Genomic DNA, 20,267 nt, shown 5'->3' with positions numbered 1-20,267 from the left:
CCGTGACCTCGGACCGATCCTCTTGATATCGCTCTCAACCCTGCAAACTAGCATTAAGCCTGCATTCTGTGCGTCATTTTTCGATTTTGAAAGCAAAATACCCCGCAGGCGATGATAATCCAAGCTCTACACGGCCTCATTTCTGGTAACCTAGCTGGAAGAATGCAAAGTTCTGCAGCAGGATCAGAGGAAACGGAAAAATTAATGGCTGCCTTCATTTTCTTTTACCTTTATGTAGCAAGTGCTCTGATTCTCTGATCTGAAAGGAGATAGTGAGATTTTGAATTAACATGGTCATTATGAAGTTGTCTAATTTTGTTGTTAGTCTCGCATGCGTCGCTCAGCTAGTGACAGCCCAGGTCCAGTGGCCGGTACACAACAATTCTTTGAATACAGTTGTCGAATGGGACCATTACAGTTATATAATCAATGGGCAACGTCTGTTTATTTGGTCTGGAGAAGTGAGTCTTACCTTTTCGCGTAGTTTTGTTATTGATGCTGACGGAATTCTCGCATGTCAGATACACTATTGGAGAATTCCAGTGCCAGAGCTGTGGATCGACATTTTACAAAAAGCGAAAGCTTCAGGGTACGTCTTCCAATCGTGCGTTATGAAGATGCTAATGGTAGCAGTTTCAATGCCGTGAGCTTCTACGGTCATTGGGGTGAGAGAAACAGCATGTCCCTGTCCTAGTCCTGACCCCTGACAGTTTACAGGTTATCACAGCGCTGCAGATGGGTCTCTTGACTTCGAGACAGGCGCACACAATTTCGAAAAGCTCCTTGAAATTACTAAAGAAATCGGTCTCTATGTGCTGTTTCGCCCTGGACCATATGTCAACGCTGAGTCCAATGCTGGTGGCTTCCCTGGCTGGTTAACGACAGGGGCTTATGGCACACTCCGAAATAATGACTCCAGATACACCGCTGCATGGACACCTTACTTCAAGAGATATTCTGAGATAGTTGCAAAGCATCAGATAACGAGAGGTGGTAGTGTGTTCATCTATCAGCTCGAAAATGAGTACGGCAATCAGTGGACAAACGTTGCCGCCAAAACGCCAAATTACCCTGGTATTGCGTACATGGAACTTCTCCAGAAAACTGCGAGGGACGCTGGAATCGATGTTCCACTAATCCACAACAATCCAAATATGAACACTAAATCCTGGTCCAAAGACTATGGAGCCGGTTTTGGTGGAAATGTTGACAATTATGCACTGGACCATTACCCATCGTGCTGGAGTTGCGATTTGACCGAGTGCACGGGGACTAATGGAAATGTTCCGGAATTTACAGTTTACAACTACTATAACAACTTCCAGCAAGTAGCACCTACTCAACCAAGTTTCCTGGCCGAATTTCAGGGCGGAAGTTACAACCCCTGGAGTGGCCCAGCAGGAGGCTGCGTGAATAACACTGGACCGGAATGGGTCAACGTGTATTACAGACACAATATAGCTCAGAAGGTATCAGCTATGAATGTTTACATGCTGTTTGGAGGAACAAATTGGTAAGCATCACAATTCCCAAAACTCCACCAGATCTCGCTAATGTTTAGTACAGGGGTAAGGATCATGCCGTACAATTGATGACTGCGAAACTAATAGGTCTCAGGAGCTTTACCATTCCCTATGGTCGGTACAAGTTATGATTACAGTGCTCCAATCAGTCAGCTGTCTAGTCCGACTCGAGTACCAATAATCGCTAACATCCACTAGCCGAGAGCAGAACGATCGGACCTAAGTATCACGAAACGAAGCTATTCGCGCAATTCCTGCGAGTTGCGCGGGATTTGACCAAGGTTGATCTCATCTCGAATGGAACATTCTTCGCTTCGGACCTGACCATCTATACCTCGGAACTCCGTAATCCAGATACAAATGCCGGATTTTACGTCACAATCCACACTTCATCGCCTTCAAAGGCCCTGACCCCATTTAAGTTGAACGTATCAACCTCCGAGGGCAACTTCACCATTCCTCAGTATGCTAGTAATATCGTATTGAATGGCAGAGAATCCAAAATCATTGTCACGGACTTTGCACTTGGTAAACAAAAGTTGATTTATTCCACAGCCGAGGTCTTAACGGTTTCGACTCAAGACAAATCATCACTTCTATTCCTCTGGCTCCCTGCATCAGAATCAGGAGAATTTCTCCTCTCTGGTGTGAAATCAGCTTCGATTCTCAAGAAAGGAGGATGTGCGAACTTCCGAACTCACAAGAGAAGCAATGGACTTGCCGTCTCATACAAACAGGTCCAAGGCACATGCGTTGTCAAGTTCGATAATGGTCAGAAAGTTGTCTTGATCGACAGATCTAGTGCTTATAATACCTGGTTTCCGTCAACATCCAAGGATCCTTACACGCCGGAAAACTCAACTATCATTGTGCAAGGACCATACCTCGTCAGATCAGCGTCCATATCACAGAAAACCCTCGAACTGGATGGGGATTGGGAAGACAGCAATGCCATCGAGATTTATGCTCCTTCAACGATCTCGAAGGTCACGTTCAATGGCAAGAACATCAAAGTATCCAGAACGAATTATGGGACTCTGGTCGGCAAGCTTGGTGCAGCGACTCACACCGTGGAATCTATCAAGGCAGGACTTCCAGCTTTGAAGAATTGGAAAGTTGCAGATGGCTTCCCTGAACGTGTTGCTGAATACGACGACTCGAAGTGGACTGTTGCCAATCATACCGGTACCCAAAATCCCACTAAACCAGCTACATACCCTGTATTGTGGGCCGATGATTATGGTATGTTATTCCTCTCTTCCAAAATTTACTCTGCTCAAAACTAACTCAGTGTGAAGGATACCATGCCGGCCACTTTATCTACCGTGGCCGATTCTCGACTCTGAATGCAACCACTACAGGAGTCAACCTGACACTAATTGGTGGAGTTTACAGCGGATGGTCAGCTTTCCTCAACGGTGACTTCATCGGATCTTGGATAGGATCAAAGTCTGTCACTCGATCCTCTCTCGTACTTTCATTTGCAAATGCCACTTTGAAGTCCGAAAATGTTCTCACTGTGGTGCTGGACAACATGGGCCACGATCAAACGTCCGGAGCAACAAATCCTCGTGGCATATATAACGCTACCCTCATCGGAGGTGGAAAATTTACCCAGTGGAAACTCGCTGGTACAGCTGGAGGACAGAAGAACCTCGATCCTATCCGAGGCCCGTACAACGAGGGTGGACTCCATGGAGAACGCTTGGGATGGCATCTTCCAGGGTTTCCCGATAATTCGTGGAAGTCAAGTGCTCCAGATGTTGGCTTGTCAGAAGCGGGCATGAAATGGTACAGAACCACTGTTCCTCTCAACATCCCAGCGGGACTCGACGTAAGCTTGGGCTTCCGACTTTCCAGTCCCTCGGGATCAGCCTTGAGAGCTATGATTTATGTCAACGGGTATCAATTCGGAAAGTATAGTCCACATATAGGAAATCAGGTCGTCTTTCCTGTCTTTCCAGGCATTTTAAATTACAATGGAAAGAACACGATTGCTGTTAGCGTGTGGGCAATGGATGCGAAGGGGGCAGCGATCGGAATTGAGTGGGATGTAATCGGAGTTGTGGAAAGCGGCTTTAAGCTGCAAGACACTGCATATCTCAGGCCTGTGTGGAAGGACAGAAGTGCGTTCTACTGAATGAGTCGAATAAACAGAGTCTGATGTACAGCCTGAAAGATAATTTGATTCGCTAGCCTTCTCATGCGCATATCCACGAGTCACTGTCCCTTCTGGAAGCATATGTTTCTGCATCAAAAACATGCTTGTAAGGATGATAAGAGAGATTGAAAAGCAAATGAAAGTAGACATTGACTCATTTGAGAGCACTAAATTTATGGATTACCACTAAGGAGTGACTTGAGAATGCACCGATTCCCATACCAATTCTAAAGCAGATCCCGGCTAACGCTATGCAAACTTCTTGAAGGAGTGATGAAGACGCCCTTGATGCTCCAACCAATTCAAATGTTCCAAGTCCCAACCTGCAGACAGACGACGAGAAGTACCAGTATCAAGGAAATAAAAGCAATTTAAGCGCCAGAAAAAGGAAAACCCGATGCTCCCAACACCATCATAAAACAGTACTCCATCCGAACAAAGAAAGACCCTCTTAACAGCTTCCCTGAATCGGGACCTCTTGGCAACTGTCTGGCCCAGGGAATGGACTAGTACAAAGAGTGTTGCATTCGACACCAGGGGCGACGAAGACCCGGTACTCTTGTCCTGGGAATGCAAGTCTGAACTGCTTCGCGTCGGTTGCCTCCAAACCATCTGCCCTGTATCCAGCTCTGCATGCGCAGTAGTCTGATCCGCTAGGCGTTCCGATACAGCTGGTAGTGATGTGGCACTTGTTGAAGAACGGGTTGGGGTTGCAGACTTGAGGGCAGGTGGAGGTGCACTTCTTCTTGCACGACTTGTCGCAATCAGACCAAGCTTGTCCATTATCCTTGCCATCATCACACTCCTCTCCATCATCAATGATACCGTCTATTCATAAGTTAGCTATATGACCAGAGACATCCAAGTATCTGATAACAGCGAATCATGCGCCTGAGAAGATCACTTACCACCACAATAAGAAGGCTCATCGTTACAGAAGGTACAGTCAGACGTGCAATTGCTACCAGCTTGTCCGTTGAGATAGCCAAGATCGCTAAGGAATGTCAGTATAAATCTCTGAGTTGTCTCATCAATTGCGGCTAGGAAGAAGCTTGACTTACCAGACTTCCGGGAAAGTTACGATACCATCTCCACATGTTGGTGGTGTAGGATTTCCACAAGGTTCAACCCACTTGCAGTCAACTGTACACTTAGACCATTCGGATCCGTTCAAATCGGCGTCATCACATTCTTCTGGGTATTGCGTAATTCCATCTCCGCACTTTGGTGCTGCCCATTGGCATTCAGTGGTACAGGAGTCGCCGTCTTTGCCGTTGTCTTTTCCGTGATCGCAACTCTCTCCGGGTTCGACAATACCGTTGCCACAAGAGTAGTCACAGACGATTGTAGTACAGTTCCAGGAGCAGGCGTTTCCAGGGGTGCCATTGTTTTGCCATCCATTGTCGCAGGTCTCGCCATCATCGATTATCCCGTCTCCACAGTAACCACAGAGCTTGCAGTCCTTTGAGCAGCCCGAGTTATATTCGCCATTGGCACCTGCTGCATCACACTAGATTGCCGTTAGTACACTGTGTGGCAATAAGATCAGGTCAAGGATCTTACCTCTTCTCCCTCCTCGATATGACCATTGCCACAAACCGGAAGGATTTTGCAGTCTTTGCTGCAGCCACTGTTCTCCTGTCCGTTCAATGGTCCAAGATCGCAAGTCTCGCCGAGGAAAGTATCCAGGTTACCGTCTCCGCAAACTCCGCAAGTACGGCAGTTAGCATCACAGCCAGAGCCAGGCTTCCCGTTCTCAGCACCTTTGTCACAGGTCTCTCCATCTTCTACCTTGCCATTTCCGCATACTGGGAGTGGTTGGCAAGTCGTTGAGCAACCAGAGTTCCATGCCCCGTTGAGTGGACCCAAATCACAACCTTCTCCAGCGTCGATCTTGCCATCTCCGCAATAAGAAGTAGGGCAGGTCTTGCAGTCCTTAGTGCATCCAGAGCCCGGAGCACCGTTCTTATCTCCTAAGTCACACTGGATCGTATTAGTATCGTGAGGACAGCAAGAAGCCCGGGTAGCAGGCATCGGCTCGGATTGACGTGACAGAAAAAGGGACTTACCTGTTCGCCATGATCGAGCTTTCCATCTCCGCAGACTGGTACAGGGCATTTCTTACAATCTTTCGTGCATCCAGAACCTTCGACACCGTTCTTATCACCAAGGTCGCACTGCATGTATAGTTAGACACCATAAATCCTGTGGATGGGCTTAAGCAAGACGAACCTCTTCACCAGCATCGACGTGACCATCTCCACAAACTAGTACTGGACAGGTCTTGCAATCCTTAGTACATCCAGAACCTTCAACACCATTTTTGGCACCAAAATCGCACTGTAGATTATATCAGCAAAGTGCCAGGAGAAGTGGATTCGGTAAGTATCGTATTGGAAAGAACCGATCCACATGATATGAAGTACTAACCTCTTCTCCAGCATCCAAATGCCCGTCACCACAGACCGGAACAGCACATTTCTTGCATAAAGCATCGCAACCAGATCCTGGAACGCCGTTCTTGTCACCAAGGTCGCACTGCGTTATTGTTAGCTTCCAGTTCAAGACGACCACTCTTGGGTTCAAGAGCACGGGGTTCAAACCTCTTCACCAGCGTCCAAATGCCCGTCGCCACAGACCGGAACAGCACATTTCTTGCATGAGGCGTCACAACCGGAGCCTAAAACCCCATTCTTGTCTCCAAGATCGCACTGTGATATAATCAGTATCGAGACCACAATCCAGGACTCTCACTTCGTGGCATACCTCCTCCCCCGCGTCAAGATGCCCGTCTCCACAGACTGGAACAGGGCACTTTTTGCAGGATTTGTCACAGCCAGAACCCTCGATCCCGTTCTTGTCGCCCAGATCACACTGATAAGATGTAAGTATTACGAGCTAACTGAAAGCTTTACACCAGACAACTTACCTCTTCACCAGCGTCGAGGTGACCATCGCCACACACTGGGACAGGGCACTTCTTGCATGATTTATCGCAGCCAGAGCCCTCGAGCCCATTCTTCTCGCCAAGATCGCACTGTATCACTTAGTACGGATGAATATATCAAACGAGACAAGATCAGACTCACCTCTTCGCCAGCATCAACGTGACCATCGCCGCACACTGGCACAGGACACTTCTTGCATGATTCATCGCAGCCAGAGCCTTCGAGACCATTCTTGTCGCCGAGATCGCACTGTGCTTAATAAGTAATTGTGAGTGTGCGGAAAGAAAGACAAAGACTCACTTCCTCGCCAGCATCAACATGACCGTCTCCACAAATAGGGACTGCGCACTTCTTGCATGTAGCATCGCAACCAGAGCCTGGGACGCCATTTTTATCGCCCAAATCACACTGCAAAAGCAATTAGTATGTGCCACCAACAAGAAAGTAGAAGTACACACTTCTTCACCAGCGTCGACATGACCATCACCGCACACAGGAACAGCGCATTTTTTACAGGATTTGTCGCATCCAGAGCCGAGAACGCCATTCTGGTCACCTAAGTCGCACTAAAGAAGTCGTCAGGATTGAAATCTTCAAGGAACTCAAAGAGCACGAACTTCTTCACCGGTATCGAGCTTGCCATCCCCACACACTGGAACAGGGCACTTGCGGCAGTCAGCAGTACAGCCAGAGCCTTCCTTTCCGTTAAGCTCTGGTCCGAGATCGCACTCTTCTTCCGCCTGAACGATCTTATCGCCACATACACCACCGCAGTTGTCTCCGCAGTGTTCTTCTTTGTAGCCGGTTGGAGCTGGTGGAGCTGGAGGACCCCAGCTACCATGCCCATCACGGGCAATGTTCTTGCCTCCCCGAACATTGGGAAGAGCTGATGAGGTTGTTGCTCCCAAGAGGAAAGCAAGAGTAAGAAGACCGACACGCATGGTGACGGTTTGGATGATCAAAGAAAGAGGACAGAAGTATGGGATTAGAAGTTAAGCTCGAGGATAAGGAGATAGTGGTGAGGGTGGAGAGGATGAGCATGTCTCTTAGAGAAAGGCATGACAACATACTTATAGCTTCATCACTTTGTACATCTCGTATATCAAAGCTAGATCAATGTGCCCCCGCCACATCAGCCGTCTCTATCCCGAGGCCAAACTCATTCCTAAATTGGCAAGAGACAGCCATCGTGAGATCCTGATCATGTTTGTGAAGGATTATCGACAACAAACACGGCTATGCCCCAAGTCACGACCAATTGCGTGCTCTGCTTCTCGGAAGAGCTTCCGACTTAGTCCCTGGAGAGGACGAACAATTGACAAGGAGTTGAGTTGGTTGCTGCGCTGCGGCTGTAGCCTTGCAGGAATCTGCGAGCATCGTTCCACCCGCAGCGACCCAGAACACTATTACCTAGGTAGCTCGAAGATAAACGGCTGAACAAATCGCAAGAGACGGAAAGCTTCGCCCGGAAATGGCGTCCCTCTGCCTCACGGCCGTGTTTTTGGATGTCATGTAAGCTTAGCGGTGGCTGCAACGACCTCCTCAGCCTTGCAGATAAATGACAGTGCCAAGAGGTGTTGGCAGATGTGAGATTATGGCTGCATCTGGGACAGGTCCTTGTAACACGAGTGAGGATATTCAGCACTGAAAACAATCTATCTCCTAGTCAAAACGTAATGGTAAATACTGGAGCTGCACCACGAGGGCTACCCCGCAGTGAACTCTTCGTATCCAACATAATAATGAATATCAGTATCGTATCGAGCATCATGCCACGTGAAGGGGACACTGCTTCGACAAATAAACATCAGAACTCACCCACCTTAAAAAAAATTAAGCATACATCCGATGCAGCCTTGAAGTTCTCCTAAAAATAGTCGGACCAAGCTTCTGAGACGATCCCGCCAGCCCCAAAGAGGCGTTTTCAGCTGGGCAGAAACGCGAACATTGAACTTGCTACTGTAGGACTGTGAGTGGTCGTCAAGCGCCTCCAACGCCAACCCCAGATTTTACTTGGTCATAGGTGCCGTGTCGGGGCGACGAAGGCGAGGAAGGATGTTCAGATTTGAGTTGAGGTGGCTGAGTCGGGGGCATGGGCGTGGGCATGGGGCCTTTGGCGACTTCAAGCGACCCAACCAATGCTTACTGTATGGGGAGCATGCGCGCTGGCGGAGATGACTTTTTGGGCGTTGCGGCGGCGGGAAATTCCAACATATGGATTAAGCCCGCTGCCAAAGAACAGCATATCGTGAGTACCGCGTTACTGACGACAGGATGAGTGGTGGCTTGCATCTTGTGTTTATTTTAGGGTTCAGGATGGGACATTGGGAGGGCAGACTCTGGGGTAAGTAAGACGGTGGCTGAAGGAGCGAGGCTCTGGGGGAAGAATCAAGTGATTGAGCCTTGAATGCGCTCCATACAGCAGGTAGAGCAGTTCCTCCAACATATCGCTAGATAGAAAGGATTGCTATGTCCAAAAAGCGAGGAAGGAGCTCTCGCCTCCGAACTGCATGCCGCCATTGGTAGAGACGAAGATAATTTGACGAGAGTGAGAGTGCGGGACAGGAAGTCCAACATGACATTCTATGCGAGATAATTTCTATCCACGCCTCATGATCTGTTCTTGAATCCTGGATGAAGCGACATGTACTTCTCGTATCCTGAACTCAAGAGCTCTGCCGCGGACCGACATGGGGACAGATGACTAGCTGGCAAGTGCCAGGGAACGAAGTAATCTGAGCTGGAAGTCAATGATACCAACTCTTTTCCAAACGGCAATTAGACAGGTATCGCTCTACCTGTATACAGATGACTGACCTGAAATAGCTTCTTTGACTTTGACTTTGACTTCGTATGCAAGCTCCGACTAATACGCGCAGTTGTACTGCCCATGCCCCATGGTTCCAACGGGAATTTCATCCTTAGAATTGTAGCTTCTGTGATGTTTACGGGTTCCTCTCAGACATGCCATACTTTATGACTGAATATGCGCCAGGATGGAAAAACAATTTCGTGTGTCTTGGGGCCCCTTCACCAATTTGATACCTCGCAGCTTCGGGATTGGGGCAAGAACAGCAAGAACTGAACGCAGCAAAACGCATTGCAAGAATAATACAGAAGCAAGCCAGTCGTCCAGAACATTGCATAAAACATTGCACAAAAGAGACTAGAAAATCGATCCTGCACTTGCCAACAATTACTCACGTAAACGAAGAAATGCCGAGGGCAGAGTTTGGCGGCGATGATAGTGCGGTCGTCCCTTACATCAACTTTGGCCCAACTCTCACGCAACCTGATTCGTTTTCATTTGCCTTCTCCATCTACCCTGATTCCAGCAGCTCCGTCCCTATTTGCTCTCCATACCCCGCCTTCTCTGCCTCCAAACTCCTCTTTTTTCCACACCTCAACGCTTTCTTTACACTCCTCTAATGCTTCCTCGCCGGCTCTCCAAGCAGCTTGACGATGAGGAGATGAGACTGCAATCAGAATGCTTTCTTCTCCGATAGGTACAACACCTAACCGGTGTATCATTGCGATTGATATTAAAGAATGCTTCTCTTTGACTTTGTGGCATATTTTGAGCATTGTCTGAAGAGCACGTGGCTCGTAAGAGGTATACTGAAGCTCTTTTACAGGTTTCCCACCAAAATTATCACGGGTGGTACCTACGTAGTAGAATTAATACAGATGCTTTGAGGAGGAAGTAACATACCAGCAAAGAGGACAATAGCCCCGGCCTTGGGACTCCGCACTCGGTCCATCATAGACTTTGCATCCAGGGAATCATCTGTCAGAGCCACATAGCACCCGTTTTCTTCCAGCTCATTAACCATATTCAAGGCTGGTATTCAAAATGTACTGTCCGGACAAGATGGTGTTTGCGGAACGGAGAAACAAAGGTGCCACCTTACAGAGTGGCCGATGAGTCAGCCGGCTTTTAAGCTAATCAGTCAGCTACAGTACCAGAAAAAACAACAAGCAAGTCAACTTAAAGATATAGCCAACTAAATGAGTTTGGGTCAGCTTAAGGTATAAGCTGTCCTTTGATTGTTTTAAACGATTTTGAAGTCGAGTTCTTAATAGTCATAATTTAATACTTCGCTTACCAAAAATAGAGGTCTGCAAACAGAAAATCTACCTACCTTTAATTTACTAAAACCAAGCGGTCTAACGTAGTAAGATAATCAAACCGTCACTGTTACCTAGAGGCTTTATTCTTTTACTTATAAAAAGTATCTTATTTCCATAACCTGGGCCTTCTTCACCACAGGCCCAGCAGTCTTCACGGACACCAGGTGCACAGAGTTTTCTCCCGGAAAGTACCTTCTGTCGTCTTCATTCTCGACTTCCTCAAAAAAAGCATAGCTGATACTGCCCTTGTGGAGTACGGTGCCGTCCGAGATTTTGGTATAATATGTGGGAAGTGTCTCGGGGGGATGAAAACCATCAACATCCTCCAACATCCTCCGGGCCATTGCTTCTCAATACTTACCATCATTTCTCAAACTAAGCTAGTAGTGTGAAAAAACCCAACTCGCCTCACAGGCGGAGTGAGGTAGCTGGCACTGCCTTTCTGGTGAAAAAATCACGATTGGGCGAGTAGGTCATCCCCCCCGTACCGACAGATGTTAATCCCTTTCAGAACCATTCTTAGCCGCTGTAGCTCGACAAATTGCCTTGTGCTCTTTGAAATGGGCGACCTGGCAAGCCCGCCCGCAGTATGAAACCTTGTTGCACCTTCCGCACAGCATCAACTGCACAGAAGCCTCTTTGCACTTCGCGCATTGGGCCGGTGTCGACGATAGGCCCCTCTTATTTCCACTTCCGGTCTCTACCGCCGCCAGCAAATCCTCTGCTGTCTTTCTTGTCAATCTCAACACCCGCTGCTCACCCAAACTGACATGCGCCGCAGACCATGCGTTCCCCCCTGGAGAATAGAACCCTTCCGCGAGTTGCTCTTCCAGCTTTTCGAGTTGAATTCCGAAACCATCGAGAAGATCAGAGATCGATTCTACTAGAAACTGTAGGACTTCCACTTCATTTGAATCGCTGATTTTTTCAACTGCAGCATCGCTTTGATGACGCGCAATTATAGCAAGGTCCGATTCCTGTAGCCGTTGAATACGGAGGTATCGAAGGACGTTTCTTGGCAGCGGATCGGTGAGCGTAAGAGAGATGGTAGAGGTCGAATCGAGCCCAGCTGATATCCAATGTTTGTGCTTCTGCTCGAAAAATGGCGCCATGGGATGTGTCGTGAGAACGAGATCATAGCTCTCGTTGCGATTACCGGGAACGACAAAGCCATAGAGACGTAGCAGACGATTGTTTGGAATAGGCCCATAGTTGATGAAGAGCTGGAAGAACACTTCTAGGTAAGCGCACTAATTGGTAGCATTACGAAATAAGATGAAACGTACCTGATCTCCCAAAAATTCGTAGTTTTTCCCGGCAAGAACAGAGAGGTTTCCAGACAAGCCATCGTAGACGTGACACTGCTTAACCTCAGGCGAGTGGTTCAACATATCCGCGAAGGGCGCCAGAAGTCGAATCGACTTTCCATCGCGTAGCTTAAAATCCATCGCACGACTCCACACGGTGCAGAGAGCCCACTTGTACTGAAAGATGGAAAATAAGTGTCAGTAGCCGATTCGTAGCATCTTTCGCGTTTTGTAATACCTACATCTTGGGTGGTGAATTTGTCGGGTGGAAACAGTTCTTGATGTCGTCCAAACAGTCGCACTACCAATTCCCTATGATCGTCCTCGATCTGTTGATTCAGCTGCTTCGTGATAGTGTAGAGCGAAGTTCCCGAGCAAACTTCAAGCTCGGCCTCCACAAAGAAGACGCTTGAAGTGTAGCTCGCAGGCAGCGCCGCCACATGGCTTCGCAGGCCATCGTATCCCGACCGGCAAGATCTGACGAAGAGAATATACGTAGCCAAGGTGTCATCGACAGACAAGGGCGGCCGTGTAGAGAGAAGGGCTGGCCCAAGGAGGGGATCAGCATATGCGTGTTCGACTGTCCAGAGAATGCCATGTGGAATGGTGAGAATCCTTTCTCCTTCCTCGAATTGCCGTAGCGTTCTGACACCGCGGCCAGTATCCGAGAAGTCGGCAAGCTCTAAGTCATTCAAGCCTGACACTCCAGACTGTCTCAGCCAGCTTTCCATAGGATCGGAAGAGAGTGTGTGTGCGTGAGGAAGCTAGAAAGAACTCTCTTGTGGCGGATTCAGTTACAAGTGATTGCACAGCGAGTGAAACGGCGACGGCGATGCGACTTAAGGTACTTAGGACATAGATTCACTTAATCAGCTTATAGATAAACAAGCTAGGCTTAGAACTTAGACTCCAATTCAAGCTGTTTTTACCTATTAAATAATACATTATTATCATGTCAATCACGTGATCAAGATCCCTCCCTTACCTTCTTCAGGTAGCCTCACCTCTGATTTTGTACACTCGAATAGAACACACGCCACAACCTCTCGCAGCAGACTCCCAGATCTACTCCAGAGCTATGGATAGAAATCGCGCAATAAGTTCTTCCTACAGCCAAGATTCTGCCATGTACGACGACCAGCCTTACGCGGACGAATACCGCGGCTTGTCGTCGCAAGGCTACCAGACTTGGAAGGGTAATCGAGTTGGAAATGGAGCCTGACTTGGAACTTTGCTGATATTCGATGTCTCAAGATGATTCAAGATCACCTCCACGAGGATCGGGTCCGGACAGACAGTTCACCTCTGCGAGCAACGAGCGCCATTACAGGCAGGACCGGCCGGAAAGCTATGATCGGGGATATGATCGGTCGAGATCTCCACGAGGCAGAGCGCGTTATACAGATCGAGATAGAGAAGGATACCAATCGCCTCGTCGAGAGAGAAGCCGCAGTCGCTCACCCTATTATGGTGCACCTCCAAATCGCAATGTAATCCTCGAAGGACTTCCCTTCGATTGGACACAGGAAGACGTTGGCCGCCCCATTCCTACCCTCTTGTGGATCCTCAACTCCCACCCACTATCATCCTAAGTTTTACTTGAGCAAACTCTGAACTCTGGCTAAGCATAAGAGTTGGCCGTATGGCCTTTCTCTCCGATTTACAGATTTTGAAAGAACTACAACATACATTGCGACTTGACGGCTTGGAAGAGGTGAGATTGATCAAGGATAAACGGACCGGTATAGATCTTTCTCGTGGTCAATGACTATCTCTGATATACATCTAGGTCAATCGAAAGGATTCGCCTTCGCACAATTTGCTGGCATTCCAGAAGCGAGGCACTTTCTCGATCGTTTTTACCCGGCAGTTCCTCTTTATGGCGTATACGATCCCACCCAATCTGGTACTTCAGAGCCCACGAATGTTCGGATTGCTTTCGGGCGAGAGCGAGACGATCGTGAAAAGGCAGGAAGGGGCGAAGATGACTGGAAGTGTGACGTTGTAGGTCTGCTTCAATATTTTGACAATTTCTTTCTTAACATATGCCAGTGCTTCCTACCAAACTTCTCTCATCGTACATTATGCTTTAGGTGCAATGCTCCTAGAACCCGTGAGTCTCTTCATTCAGTCATATTGGCGCTGCTAATCAACCCAGGTTCAACCGCACATGGTCTTGTCGTTGCACAAAGCAACATGTCTGCTTTCTCTGGATTTGCGACCACTGGAGATAGTGATGCTTCTCCTGATGGGGCGGCGTCTCAGTTTCTTCTTCTTCGAGGCTTGGAACCCGGAGTAAACGAAGAGTTACTCGCCAAGGGGGTTGGAAAACTTTATAAAACAAAAGCAAACACGCCGCCGACTGACGGACAAGGGTCAAAGAAGAGACAAATTTCCTCAACGACCAACGATGCAAGCCTTGGTGCTAAGGATGGATCTCTACAACGGGTTCTCCTCGTTCGTGATAGGAAGACCGATGACAGCTGGAGATACGGCTTTGCAGAGTTCAGCACTGTTGAGGATGCACAGGCTGCCATGGTCAAATACAACTCGTCGGACAAATTTACAATCTCTTCTAAGCCTGTTACGATATCATACATCCATGCCGGGGTTTTTGTACCGATCTTACACCAGGTTGGGGAAGAGCACGCGAAGTTTACTTTTAGCCCTCTATCAAACTCCGCCGTCAAGTTGATGTACTGGGATGAAGCAGCCTACGCTAGCGAACTTGTCACCGCTGTTCCTCCTTCACAATCCACTGTGAAGAGCAAGGAATCTGAGCATACGAAACTCGCCCTGGCCGCAGCAAAAGAAGGTCTCATCAATCCAGGAAACGAAGGAGAGCCAAGAGTCAAGAAGAGAAAGACAGAAAAGGAGACCAAAGTTGTCGCCTCTCATCTTCAGTTCTGGACGAACAGACATGCAGAGATCCATGGGCTTCCTCAAAAAGAAGCTGGAAATGATGTAATAAACCCGCAATCAACTCCAAAGACGCCTTCCACGCCTGAAGTACCCTCGAGCCAAACTTTTGCAGACTTGGATCGTAAATGTTGCCTTCTATGTGCACGTCAGTTTAAGACAGAGGCCGAGGTAAACAAGCATGAACGCATCAGTCAGCTTCATCGTGATAATCTCAAGAATGAGGACCTTGTTGCGAAAGCTATGGCAAAGCTCAGGAAGTCAGGACATGAGCCTGCAGAGGGTTCTTACAGAGACCGAGCCAAGGAGCGCCGGCAGGCTTTCAATCAACCGAAGCAACCTGCTGCACAACATAACCGTGCGAAAGACTCTGTTGGCACATCAGTTCCCAAACATGAAGTTGAAAAAGCTCCGATCCAGTCAAAAGGCGCGGCGTTGCTAGGCAAGATGGGCTGGACTGCTGGAGAAGGGCTCGGGGCTCAGGGTACGGGAAGAACTGATGCAATCGTTACCGAACTCTATTCTCAAGGTGTGGGACTAGGCGCGCAGGGGGGAAAGATTGGAGATGCTGCCGAAGAGGCTCAGCGACAAACGAAAGGCTCGTATGCTGATTTCCTCAGCAAGACGAAGGACAAGGCCAAAGAGAGGTTTGAGAGTCTCGGCTAGCCACGCAATTTTGTCTCGTGTTCGAAGAAATTCACCTACACGAACCCTCGGCAGTTGGTTGACCGACAAGATTCTCTAATGCGATTTTGTGAGGGATCAGCTTCGTACCCGTTACGTTTATGTAGGTACAGCTGAGCTATACCAGTCTAACTCAATGGAGAGCTTCTCATGCAGCCGCCCTTCCAGGTACAAAAATGGCATGCGTTGAACTTGATCGTGAACCGGTTCAAAGATGAGGTTCACAATCTCATGGCGTAGAATATGCTGTATGATTTTTTATAATTTGCTGAGCCATTACCCCGATGATTTCTGCTTGGTGTGGTGGACCTTATCCTTTTTCTTCTCTTTCATCTCATAGTTCTCAACCTTACAGGCTCCAGCGACGCATCACGGCTAGTTGCTGGCAGTTAGTGTCTGTTCTCCTTCCAATCCTTGTGCGATGTTTCATGTTCTCCGCTCATTTCTTTGAGTCCGGTTTACGACCAAGAAGCGTCACATAATTGTTTTTTGAGCTGTCCGTTGCACCGCCATCGTCTCTATACTCCAACGATCTTTCTCCCAAGTCTTTACACCTCAGCATACGAACACCGACAAGTTGATAAAGATGAGTAAGATAAGGGCTTCAACAGCCAAAATCGCTGAAAATTGCTCAAATCTTGGTTATGGCAAACTACAGTCGGAGGAAAAGTACAAACGCTTGCTTAAAGATATTCGCGAATTTTTTGTTGCCTATGAAGAAGAGGGTAACTACCTTGGATCCCATCAAACTTTGACGGATGAAATCATATTGTGTGCAACGACTTATCTGGAAAAGAACTCTCGAGGTGAAAAATTCTGGTCTGACAACCACGGCAGCCTGGTGTGGCCAAAAGATCAAGCACCGTGAGTGTACTAAGAAAGTCATATCTAAGAAATTGTTTGGATGAGCATCTCCTGATATGTTCCCTGAACGCAGTATCACTGACGCTATTGCCCACATCTTCCGCCGTAAAGGCATATCGTCGTTTTACCACAGCGGACGTTCAAAACCCAACAAAAGAAAAGATGGCCAAGCTTCGGCGAGTCTGGAGAGGATAACAAATGCTCGCGAGCAACGACATCAAGTAAGCCTACCAGTATACATGTGAAGCAATTGGCTAATACTTACATTCATAGGACGACGATGATAACGATGATCTTCCATCAATTTGGTCCCAGTACATTCAAAGCCTGAATCCCGATGTAAACGTGAAGTACTTGACGGACTTCACAACAGAATGGTTGGAAACAGTAAGACATTCCACAATATGGTGATATCTAGCTAACCGTGTTAGAAAAACAGCCCCTGGCCCGAAATCGCAGATGTTAAACTCCAGACATTTATGCATAACCGCAATTTCTACAGTCACCCGAATCACCGCAGACAAACCCCACGCGAGCTGATCATTATTCTTGGGAAGGGCTCTGAAGTTGCTAAACTGCGCAATGGCCCGCTCTCTGCTGAGTTCCAGAGCCGAATATGCGACAGGGTGGAGTTCCTAACAGATCGGCTCGCCAAGGCGCCGTATTTTATACTGGAATCTGAGCGCGATGGAGCCGTACACAAGATCAAGTCTTTTGCAAACATGTGGAGGAGGAAGGAGACATACTGGGAAGACCATTCAGACCATATGACAGCCCAACCAACAGCGACTATGAAGCCAGAATCCAACAAGCGTCGGAAGTTAGATGCGACGAAGAGCTCGGTAGCGTTCCCAAATCTGTATGAAATGCCTCCACCAAGACAGGAGACAAAGGTGGTTTCAGTGGTGGGCGAGGCATCGAAGACGGCTGCTGATGAACTGGACAGAGTTCATTTGACATCGCCGTTGAGCGACTTGTCGACTCTGAGTACTTCAATCTTCCAGATTCCAACTCATATTCAGCACAGACCAGGGTCAAGTAGCCGCCGTCCTTTGGCCTTGGAGGACAGTAGCAACGATGAACGTACCGCTGACACCATAGTGGTCGCTGTCCCTGGAAATCTCAGAAAACTGAAAATTGAGCCTCTCCCAGAGATCCCCCATCCTGCACCAACAACGGCCTACTATCAACCTTCATTGCCTTCCACGCCACCCACATCTGGACAGACTGCTTCAGCTTCATTCATGCAATTTCGTCATGACCAGATGACATCAATATCTCAAGAACAGCGCCCTACACTTCTCAATGCAAACTCCTCTCGATGCCCATTTCCACGAATACCTTTCGGCGCCTCTGCGAAATTCTCTGAAGGCGATCAAAGACCTGCGGAAGGTTCAATGACACTAGAATCATCTAATTGGGCCGAGACAAGCGCATCTTCAGAGCCTTTCATTGAGAAGTTAAGACCGCCAACTACGACTTCAGTGAGTGGCCCCAAGAGTCCGTCGAGGGCATTTGACAAATTTCTGTCTTTCTATGGCACTGGTCATCGAGGCTCTAGAATAGAAGTACCCACAACTTCCAAGAAAACGCAGCAAATTGACTCGCGGGCTTCTATCATGTCGCCCATAGAGCGCCTTCGTGCTAAGAGACAAGAGATGAGAGACGAGAAGAGAGCTGAGGTCTGTGCCCAGATTTCTGAATGGGAGGAGATCAGAAAGCACGAGAAGATATCACGATTGCAAACTAAGGCGCCTCCTCAGGCTTTGACGATCACACGAGAAGAAATGCCATCACCTCCCCATCTTCCTCTTGTCACTGAACCTTTTGGTAGGAAACCAAGAGGCACAGTTCCTCAAGATGATAACCATTTTACGACGGGTTCTGGGTTGATCGGAAATCTTAACCTCACGAATCAACCCTCCATATCATCTACAGATCCTATCCTTCAGATTTTGTCTCCCATCGAAGCGCTCGAAGCTCCTACTACATTGCCCCAAGCGTCAAGCATCAAGTCAGGACATCCATCCGAAGTTCAACAGTCTAAATCCTCTAGCAAAACCCCAGAAGAAGACCTTGCAAACGATCGACAATACAAGCGCTCCAGCCCAAATTCGAACACAGTCTGTGTTCAAATGAAAAACCAAGTGCCCATGGTCAGCAAAACCAGAGCCTCAAGACCAGCTCAAGCTTTAAATTCCAACATTGCGTATGCTGCACCATTTATGCCTCGAACCGAAACTAGCGCTAATGATTTGTGCCTGAACAGCTCCAAGACGACTGCAGAGGCTCCGATTTCTCCTACCCAGAATGCTGCTCCCCGTTCCATTGTCCAAGCCTTGGATTTCCCAGAGACTTCTACAGAACTGGAGCCTTCGACTGCGTCCATGGCTCCCAGATCATTACACGACGATCTAACGGGACTAGGTTCTTCAGACGCTACATCTGTACCTTCCACGCCATCTTTCTGTCACATGGACCTTGATCCGGTGCTTGCTCCGATTGCTATGCCTTTGCAGCAACTTGTCCCTACCACTGCTACAGTCTCAGTCACACCGAGCGCTTCCGTCAACCGAGAGCCTTCCAAGAGTTCAACGCCACCAGCCCCGACAAAAAGCAGCTCAAATATCGGCATTGGCGTTGCTGCTGCTACGAAGAAGACGCTGGTGACACAACCCGATGAAGTCTCCAAGAAGGGAAGTGACAATGAGCTTTATACGGATAAGATAAGCAACGAGCAAGAGATTGTCCCTCCTAAGACTCCTGAGCCAACACACGATCTGCTTCGACAGTGTCGTAGAGCGTACGCACTTGTGCCCGAACCAACTCCTTTCTCAGCCACACCATCAGAAGAAGAACTCGCTACCATGCAAGCACTCCATCATCAGCACAACATTAGAGCCCGACCAGAGCCACAAACCAACCAAGAACACTCACTCGTCAAATCCACGCTCCACGGCTCAGGAATCAAGACCCTCGAGGTCGTCATCGAGTCAGCAGACGAAGTAGTGAGTGCCGAAAACGGCTACTCTTTCGACGTAGTCACCAACAACACCCTCTCTGGCTTCTTCTCGTTCTACGCAGCGACGTCTGGCGCTCCGCTGGAGAGCTTCCATAAGTTGACCTTCACGCCGACGTGGCCGAGTTGCGCTACGACGTACGTCACCAAGCAGATGGGGGAGCCGGGTTTTAACAAGGTGAAGAAAATGCTTCAGGTTTGGTATAAGAAGGCACAGAAAGTTGATCCAGAGGAGATGGATTTCCAGATCATGGTTGAGATGGGTTAGGAGGTTAAGCGACTTGTCTGTTCGAAGGAATAATTTGTGTATGTCTTATTGATTCACGAAGTCTAGGATCACCAATTATAATAAGAACTTAACTTTGGGTACAACCAGTGATGTATCTGTCTAGCTTTTTGTGTGGTTCTATTCTCTTCTGACAAGGATTGGAAGAAGGGAACCAATTTCTACCCACGAGTCACAAGCACAAAATCCAATTTCAGGCTCATTGCTAAACTCAAGAAAGAACCCCTGTTCTCGCCTTTCAGCCGGCCGCCGGCCCAAAAGCTTTCATCCACCTTCCTTCCAGCCTTGCGAAAATGTGATGGAGTGGAGAGTAACCTCCAGAAAGAGGTTGACAGTTCTATACCCGACGCATGGTTCCATCTCATTCATCTACTTGGCTCGCCAAAGCTTATCGTCGCATGCTAAACTAGAAAAAGGGAAGAAGA

At 48.2% G+C, this 20,267-nt stretch overlaps 7 protein-coding genes across 7 annotated transcripts; 4 read left to right on the top strand and 3 right to left on the bottom strand.

Moving 5' to 3' along the window:
* Nucleotides 1–299: 299 nt before the first annotated feature.
* ONS95_001642 (uncharacterized protein) lies at nt 300–3,663 on the top strand (the record flags this gene model as incomplete). Its single annotated transcript, XM_058494847.1, has 7 exons — nt 300–461; nt 522–589; nt 634–665; nt 718–1,513; nt 1,567–1,637; nt 1,722–2,765; nt 2,822–3,663. 7 exons carry the CDS (start codon nt 300–302, stop codon nt 3,661–3,663), a joined length of 3,015 nt encoding a protein of 1,004 aa, XP_058355154.1.
* Nucleotides 3,664–4,135: 472 nt separating this feature from the next.
* On the bottom strand, nt 4,136–9,473 carry ONS95_001641 (uncharacterized protein; the record flags this gene model as incomplete). Its single annotated transcript, XM_058494846.1, has 14 exons — nt 7,250–9,473; nt 7,091–7,198; nt 6,933–7,040; nt 6,774–6,881; nt 6,614–6,721; nt 6,451–6,558; nt 6,288–6,395; nt 6,115–6,222; nt 5,917–6,024; nt 5,754–5,861; nt 5,248–5,667; nt 4,746–5,194; nt 4,593–4,678; nt 4,136–4,512 (listed from the first exon to the last, which is right to left on the bottom strand). The coding sequence occupies exons 1-14, from the start codon at nt 7,571–7,573 to the stop codon at nt 4,136–4,138; spliced, it is 2,628 nt and encodes an 875-aa protein (XP_058355153.1). The 5' UTR covers nt 7,574–9,473.
* A 462-nt stretch (nt 9,474–9,935) lies between these two features.
* MOCS2 (Molybdopterin synthase catalytic subunit) lies at nt 9,936–10,465 on the bottom strand (the record flags this gene model as incomplete). The annotated part of the gene is made up of 2 exons (XM_058494845.1): nt 9,936–10,297; nt 10,345–10,465. The coding sequence occupies 2 exons, from the start codon at nt 10,463–10,465 to the stop codon at nt 9,936–9,938; spliced, it is 483 nt and encodes a 160-aa protein (XP_058355152.1).
* Nucleotides 10,466–11,260: 795 nt separating this feature from the next.
* On the bottom strand, nt 11,261–13,266 carry ONS95_001639 (uncharacterized protein; the record flags this gene model as incomplete). The annotated part of the gene is made up of 3 exons (XM_058494844.1): nt 12,313–13,266; nt 12,050–12,247; nt 11,261–11,986 (listed from the first exon to the last, which is right to left on the bottom strand). The coding sequence occupies exons 1-3, from the start codon at nt 12,799–12,801 to the stop codon at nt 11,261–11,263; spliced, it is 1,413 nt and encodes a 470-aa protein (XP_058355151.1). The 5' UTR covers nt 12,802–13,266.
* Nucleotides 13,267–13,324: 58 nt separating this feature from the next.
* Nucleotides 13,325–13,564, top strand: ONS95_001638 (uncharacterized protein; the record flags this gene model as incomplete). Its single annotated transcript, XM_058494843.1, has 1 exon — nt 13,325–13,564. The coding sequence occupies one exon, from the start codon at nt 13,325–13,327 to the stop codon at nt 13,562–13,564; it is 240 nt and encodes a 79-aa protein (XP_058355150.1).
* Nucleotides 13,565–13,834: 270 nt separating this feature from the next.
* Nucleotides 13,835–15,655, top strand: ONS95_001637 (uncharacterized protein; the record flags this gene model as incomplete). Its single annotated transcript, XM_058494842.1, has 1 exon — nt 13,835–15,655. One exon carries the CDS (start codon nt 13,835–13,837, stop codon nt 15,653–15,655), a length of 1,821 nt encoding a protein of 606 aa, XP_058355149.1.
* A 604-nt stretch (nt 15,656–16,259) lies between these two features.
* On the top strand, nt 16,260–19,824 carry ONS95_001636 (uncharacterized protein; the record flags this gene model as incomplete). The annotated part of the gene is made up of 5 exons (XM_058494841.1): nt 16,260–16,537; nt 16,611–16,758; nt 16,811–16,924; nt 16,969–18,746; nt 18,807–19,824. The coding sequence occupies 5 exons, from the start codon at nt 16,260–16,262 to the stop codon at nt 19,822–19,824; spliced, it is 3,336 nt and encodes a 1,111-aa protein (XP_058355148.1).
* Between the last annotated feature and the right edge of the window lie 443 nt (nt 19,825–20,267).

The sequence above is a fragment of the Cadophora gregata genome, assembly GCF_030347475.1.
Source record: "Cadophora gregata isolate MNR1 chromosome Unknown scaffold_10, whole genome shotgun sequence".
Classification (NCBI taxonomy): Eukaryota; Fungi; Ascomycota; class Leotiomycetes; order Helotiales; family Ploettnerulaceae; genus Cadophora; species Cadophora gregata.
Note: the sequence above shows the minus strand (reverse complement) of the source record. Positions and strands in the feature narration are given on the sequence as shown.